The sequence below is a fragment of the Agelaius tricolor genome, unplaced genomic scaffold, assembly GCF_023055355.1.
Source record: "Agelaius tricolor isolate 1412-34295 unplaced genomic scaffold, bAgeTri1.0.p SCAF_126, whole genome shotgun sequence".
Taxonomy (NCBI): domain Eukaryota; kingdom Metazoa; phylum Chordata; class Aves; order Passeriformes; family Icteridae; genus Agelaius; species Agelaius tricolor.
In genome coordinates, this window is record NW_027269386.1 from 149,248 (window position 1) to 155,458 (window position 6,211).

General features: G+C 48.1%; 1 protein-coding gene across 1 annotated transcript; it reads left to right on the forward strand.

The window, feature by feature from the left end:
- Window positions 1–790: 790 nt before the first annotated feature.
- RPL28 (ribosomal protein L28) lies at window positions 791–5,303 on the forward strand. Its single transcript, XM_071420122.1, has 5 exons — window positions 791–867; window positions 1,050–1,135; window positions 2,677–2,800; window positions 3,875–3,993; window positions 5,183–5,303. The coding sequence occupies exons 2-5, from the start codon at window positions 1,055–1,057 to the stop codon at window positions 5,270–5,272; spliced, it is 414 nt and encodes a 137-aa protein (XP_071276223.1). The 5' UTR covers window positions 791–867; window positions 1,050–1,054; the 3' UTR covers window positions 5,273–5,303.
- Window positions 5,304–6,211: the final 908 nt, after the last annotated feature.

Sequence of the window (6,211 nt, forward strand, 5' to 3'; positions counted from 1 at the left end):
GACCCCTCATGTTTCTCGCACTTTTTTCCCCTCACGCTTCCTGCTCTTTTCTTCCCTCGTATTTTCCACCCTTTCCCCTCATTTTTCTTGCCTTTTTCCCCTCACGTTTCCCATAATTTCCTCCTCACAGTTCCCGCCCTTTTTTCCCCCCTCACATTTCCCACCCATTTTCCCTCGTTTCCCATCCTTTCTCCCCTCACGTTCCCCACCCTTTTCCCTCTTTTTTTTTTGCCTTTTTTCCCCTCACATTTCCCATAAATTTCCCCTCACACTTCCCGCCCTTTTTCCCCTCACGTTTCCCAATCTTTTCTCCCCTCACGCTTCCCGCCCTTTTCCCCCCCCTCACATTTCCCTCCCATTTTCCTTCGTTTCCCACCCTTTTCCCCTCACGTTTCCCACCCTTTTCCCCTCACGTTCCCCACCCTTTTCCCTCATTTTTCTTGCCTTTTTCTCCTCACGTTTCCCATCATTTCCCCCTCACACTTCCCACCCTTTTTCCCCCCCTTCACGTTTCCCGCCCTTTTCCGCAAACTCCCTCACGGAGCCGAAAGGACCCGAATGCCACTCCGAGGCTACGGCGGAGACTGCCGAAGAGAGCCGGAAAATCCCGAAGCAACACGGAAATTTCCGAAGGAATGCTGCGATTGACGAACACTGACGGAGATTTCCGAGTGTTGGCGGAGAACTCCGAGCGCCAGGCGGAGATTACCGAGCGCGGGGCGGAGATTGCCGAGCGTAAGGCGGAGATTGCCGAGCGCAGGGCGAAGATTGCCGAGCGCAAGGCGGAGATTGCCGGAGGGGCGGAGCTTAGCGAGGCGCCTCAGCTCCCTTCGCTCTTTCCGTTTCCGGCGGCCGCGGGGAGCGGAGGTGCGGCGTGGGGGCTCCGCTTTGGGGCGGCCCGTGGGGGTTCGTGGTGCCGGGAGAGGGGTCCCCAACCCCCGGGGAAGGGTCCCTAAGGGCGGGGGGAACGGGATGGAGCGGGGAGCGGCCTGGAAGCCGCGGGGCCGGTGTGGCGGCGGGCGCTGAGGCCTCTCCCCGGTTCCCCGCAGGCGCCATGTCGGCCCATTTGCAGTGGATGGTGGTGCGGAACTGCTCCAGTTTCCTGCTGAAGAGGAACAACCAAACCTACAGCACCGTCAGTGCGGGCAGGGGGCACCCCCAAACCGGGAGGGGAGCGGGGAATGGGGATGGGGATCATCGGTGACCCCTCAAACCTCAAAAACCCCATAAATCCCCATAACATCCAAAGGGGATTATTCAGATATCTGGGGTTCGCCCAGACCCTCATGGGAGCCTCTCAAATGCTCTCAGTCCACCCCGAACCTCTGGGATTCCATCCCTGCCTGTTCAGCCTCTTGAGCACTTCCCTAATTTTTGGGCTGCCCTGTAAATTGTCGGGGACACCCCCAGACCCTCACAGATCCCATCTGAACTCCCCAAAATACCCTTTGAACCCCCCAAATTCTCTCTGAACCCCACAAATCCTCTCTGAGCCCCACAAATCCCCTTTGAACCGCCCCAAATCCCCTTTGAACCTCCCCTAAATCTCCTTTGAACCCCCCAAATCCCCCTTGAACTCCTCCAATCCTCTTTGAACCCCCCCTAAATCTCCTTTGAACCCCCCCAAATCCCCCTTGAACTCCTCCAATCCCCTTTAAGCCCCCCCAAATCCCCTTTAAACCCCCCCAAACCCCCCCAAAATTTCAATGCACTCCAAAATCTGCCCCTCAGGAGCCCAGCAATCTCAAGGCCCGGAATTCCTTCCGCTACAATGGATTGATCCACCCCAAAACCCCTCTGAGCCCCCCAAATCCCCTTGGAACCCCCCTAAATCCCCTTGGAACCCCCCCAAATCCTCTTTAAAACCCCCTAAATCTCCTTTAAACCCCCCAAAATTTCAATGCACCCCAAAATCTGCCCCTCAGGAGCCCAACAACCTCAAGGCCCGGAATTCCTTTCTCTACAATGGATTGATCCACCCCAAAACCCCTCTGAGCCCCCTAAATCCCCTTGGAACCCCCCTAAATCTCCTTTGAACCCCCTCAAATCCTCTTTAAACCCCCCCAAATCTCCTTTGAATCCCCCTAAATTCTATTTGAACCCCTCAAGTTCCCTTTGAATCTCCCCCATCTCCTTTGAACCCCCCTCAAATCCCCTTTGGAACCCTCCAAATCCCCCTTGAACTCCTCCAATCCCCTTTGAACCCCCCAAAATCCCCTTTAAACCCCCCCAAATCCCCTTTGAACCCCCCCAAACCCCCCCAAAATTTCAATGCACCCCAAAATCTCCCCTTCAGGAGCCCAACAACCTCAAGGCCCAGAACTCCTTCCACTACAATGGATTGATCCACCCCAAAACCCCTCTGAGCCCCCTAAATCCCCTTGGAACCCCCCCAAATCCCCTTTGAACCCCCCTAAATCCCCTTTGAACCCCCCTAAATCCCCTTTAAACCCCCCCAAACCCCCCCAAAATTTCAATGCACCCCAAAATCTGCCCCTCAGGAGCCCAACAATCTCAAGGCCCGGAACTCCTTCCGCTACAATGGATTGATCCACCCCAAAACCCCTCTGAGCCCCCTAAATCCCCTTGGAACCCCCCCAAATCCTCTTTAAAACCCCCTAAATCCCCTTTGAACCCCCCAAAATTTCAATGCACCCCAAAATCTCTCCCCCTCAGGAGCCCAACAACCTCAAGGCCCGGAACTCCTTCCGCTACAATGGATTGATCCACCGCAAAACCGTGGGCGTGGAGCCGGCCCCGGATGGGAAAGGCATCGTGGTGGTGCTCAAAAAACGCTCAGGTGCCTGGGTTTGGGGGGTTTTCATGAAATTTTAGGGACTTTTTAACAAATCTTTCATTATTTATTTTTTTGGATTTTTTTTGGAATTTTTAGTGAATTTTTGAAGATTTTTTTTGGAATTTTTATGAGTTTTTGGTGATTTTTTTTGGAGAATTTTAATTGGATTTTTAGCGGTTTTTGGTGACTTTTTCTGATTTTTTTTTGAGAATTTTTAGTGATTTTAAATTTTTTTTTTAATAAAATTTTTGGTCAGTTTTATAGAATTTTAATTGAATTTTTGGTGATTTTTTTTCTGATTTTTTTGAGAATTTGTGCATTTTTGGGAATGTTTTCAGAATTTATAGTGAATTTTCTAGGAATTTTGGGGAATTCTTTTGATAAATAATGGAGAATTTTTGGGGAATTTTTATTGATTTTTAATTTTTAAATAAAATTTTTGGTGATTTTTAGAGAATTTAAAATGAATGTTTAGTGAATTTTGGTGACATTTTTTTCTGATATTTTTTGAGAATTGTGCATTTTTTGGGAATATTTTCTAGGAATTTTTTGGTAAAATTATGGAGAATTTTTGGGGAATTTTAATGAATTTTTAGTGATTTTTAATTTTTTTTTAATAAAATTTTTTGTGATTTTTTGGAGAATTTTAATTGAATTTTTAGTGAGTTTCAGTGACATTTTTCTGATTTTTGGGGGGAATTTTTAGTGATTTTTGGTGAATGTTTAGTGATTTTTTCGGTGAGTGTTTTGTGATTTTTTGGAGTTTTTACTGATTTCTTGTGAAATTTTTCTAAACTTTTTGTCAATTTTTAGTGATTTTTTTGGTGAAATTTATGTACATTTTGAGCTATTTTTTGTGCATTTCTAAAAAGCTTTTTTGTGCATTTTAAATAATTTTTTATTTAAATCTGGGAATTTTTGCTGCATTTTTAGTGAATGTTTTGTGCATTTTTAGTGAATTTTTGGTGACGCTTTGGTGCAATTTTGGAGCATTTTTAGTGAATTTTTTGGGGCTGTTCAGTGCAATTTTGGTGAATTTTTATGGAATTTTTGTTGGTTTTTTGTCATGTTCCCCAGGGCAGCGCAAGCCAGCCACGTCGTACGTGCGGGTGCGGATCCGGCGCGACGCCCGCGGCTCCCTCAGGAGCCTGAGGCACCTGATCAGCAAAAACAGATACAGGAGGGACCTGCGCATGGTGAGGGGGTCCCCCAAATCTGGGCAGGGGTCCCCGAAATCCGGGGGGTCCACAGAGTTACAGACAACCCCAAAAATGTGGGAGGATTGGGAAATTTGGGCCGTGAAAGTGATGAGGGAGTGGAAACCTTTATAAGAGAAGGATGCAGAAATTTGGGGGTGACCCCAAAATTTGTGGGTGTGATAACAGAGGAGGGAGCCCCAAAATCCGGAGAGGGGGTCCCCAAGATTTGGGGGATCCACAGAGTTACAGACAACCCCAAAAATGTGGGAGGATTGGGAAATTTGGGCCGCGAAAGTGATGAGGGAGTGGAAACCTTTATAAGAGAAGGATGCAGAAATTTGGGGGTGACCCCAAAATTTGTGGGTGTGATAACAGAGGAGGGAACCCCAAAATCTGCAGGATCCACAAAGTTATAGACAGCCCCAAAAATGTGGGAGGATTGGGAAATTTGGGCTGTGAAAGTGATAAGGGAGTGGAAACCTTTATAGGAGAAAGATGGAAAAAATTTGGGGGTGACCACAAAATTCGTAGGTGTGATAATCGAGGAGGGAACCCCAAAATCCGGAGAGGGGTCACCCAAAATTTGGGGGATCCACAAAGTTACAGACAACCCCAAAAATGTGGGAGGATTGGGAAATTTGGGCTGCGAAAGTGATGAGGGAGTGGAAACCTTTATAAGAGGAGGATGCAAAAATTTGGGGGTTACTGCGAAATTTGTGGGTGTGATAACAGAGGAGGGGTCCCCAAAATCTGGGGAGGGCTCCCCAAAATCTGGGGGATCCACAAAGTTATAGACAACCCCAAAAATGTGAAATTTGGACTGTGAAAGTGATGAGGGAGTGGAAACCTTTATAGGAGAAAGATGCAAACCCCCAAAATTGTGGGGGTTACCCCAAAATTTGTGGGTGTAAAAACAAAGGAGGGACCCAGAGCTTCACAAGCTGACAGAGAAGGGGTCTTCACATTTGTAGTGGCTTCTAAACACCCAAAAAAATTAAAGGACTTTAAAACCATCTTGCATGGGCTTCAAAAACTCTTGTGAGGGAGTTAGGGATCCCCAAAAACTGAGGGTGGTCCCCAAATTTACACTGGGAGTTCTGAGGGATAATTTAGGTAGTGTTCCCCCATAATCCCCAAGGTTATTTTTTATTTTTGTGTATTAAATTTTTAATTTTGTCCTCTCCAGGCTGCTCTGCGCCGGGCCAGCGCCATTTTGCGCAGCCAGAAGCCGGTGGTGGTGAGGAAGAAGAGGGTGAGGGCAGCCAAGGCCCCATGAGCTCCATGAGAAATAAAATGTCTGAACAACGTCCAGAGTCTGTGCTTGATTTTGGGGAAGGGAACTTGAGTAATTCAGGGGGATATTGCCTCCATTTTCCCCTCTTTTCTTACCTTTTTTGTTGCTCCGGTTTTCTGTTCTTTCCTCCCCTCACGTTTTCCCGCCCATTTTCCCCCTCACATTTCCCCGCCCATTTTCCCCCCCTCAACTTTTCCCCGCCCATTTTCTCCCCTCACGTTTTTCCCGCCCATTTTCTCCCCTCACGTTTTTCCCGCCCATTTTCTCCCCTCACGTTTCCAGTATATCCCAGTCCAAACCAGTACAAACCAATTTCATGCACTATATTCCCATCCATCCCAGTCTGAGCCTGTTTAGCCCAGTTCATCCCAGTTTGTCCCAGTATAACCCAACCCATCCCAGTCCAAACCGGTATAACCTACTTTGACCCAGTTCAGGCCAGTATAAACCAGTTTGGCCCAGTTTACTCCACTCCAAGCCACTATAAACCAGTTTGGCCCAGTATACTTCACTCCAGACCAGTATAAACCAGTTTGGCCCAGTATACTCCACTCCAGACCAGTATAGACCAGTTTGTCCCAGCATGTACCAATCTAGACCAGTAGAAACCAGTTTGCCCCAGTATAACCCTACTCTAGACCAGTATAACTCCACTCCAGAGCAGTATAAACCAGTTTGCCCCAGTATAACCCTACTCTAGACCAGTATAACTCCACTCCAGACCAGTATAAACCAGTTTGCCCCAGTATAATCCTACTCTAGACCACTATAACTCCACTCTAGACCAGTATAACCCAGTATATCCCGGTGCCCCGCCCCGATCCCTCCCGCCCCCGCTCACTTTTGGGTTAAAATTTCGGCTTTTTGGGTCCGGCGCGCGGACGTGGCGCGCGGCAGCCAATAGGAGCGCGGCTAGCCCCG

What these genes read in the sequence shown, in the direction of transcription:
- RPL28 (XM_071420122.1), top strand. Translation starts at nt 1,055, where the DNA reads ATGTCGGCCCATTTGCAGTGGATGGTGGTGCGGAACTGCTCCAGTTTC. An exon ending in GGTGCTCAAAAAACGCTCAG is followed by an intron (nt 2,801 to 3,874) that starts GTGCCTGGGTTT and finishes CATGTTCCCCAG; the next exon opens with GGCAGCGCAAGCCAGCCACG. An exon ending in ACAGGAGGGACCTGCGCATG is followed by an intron (nt 3,994 to 5,182) that starts GTGAGGGGGTCC and finishes TGTCCTCTCCAG; the next exon opens with GCTGCTCTGCGCCGGGCCAG.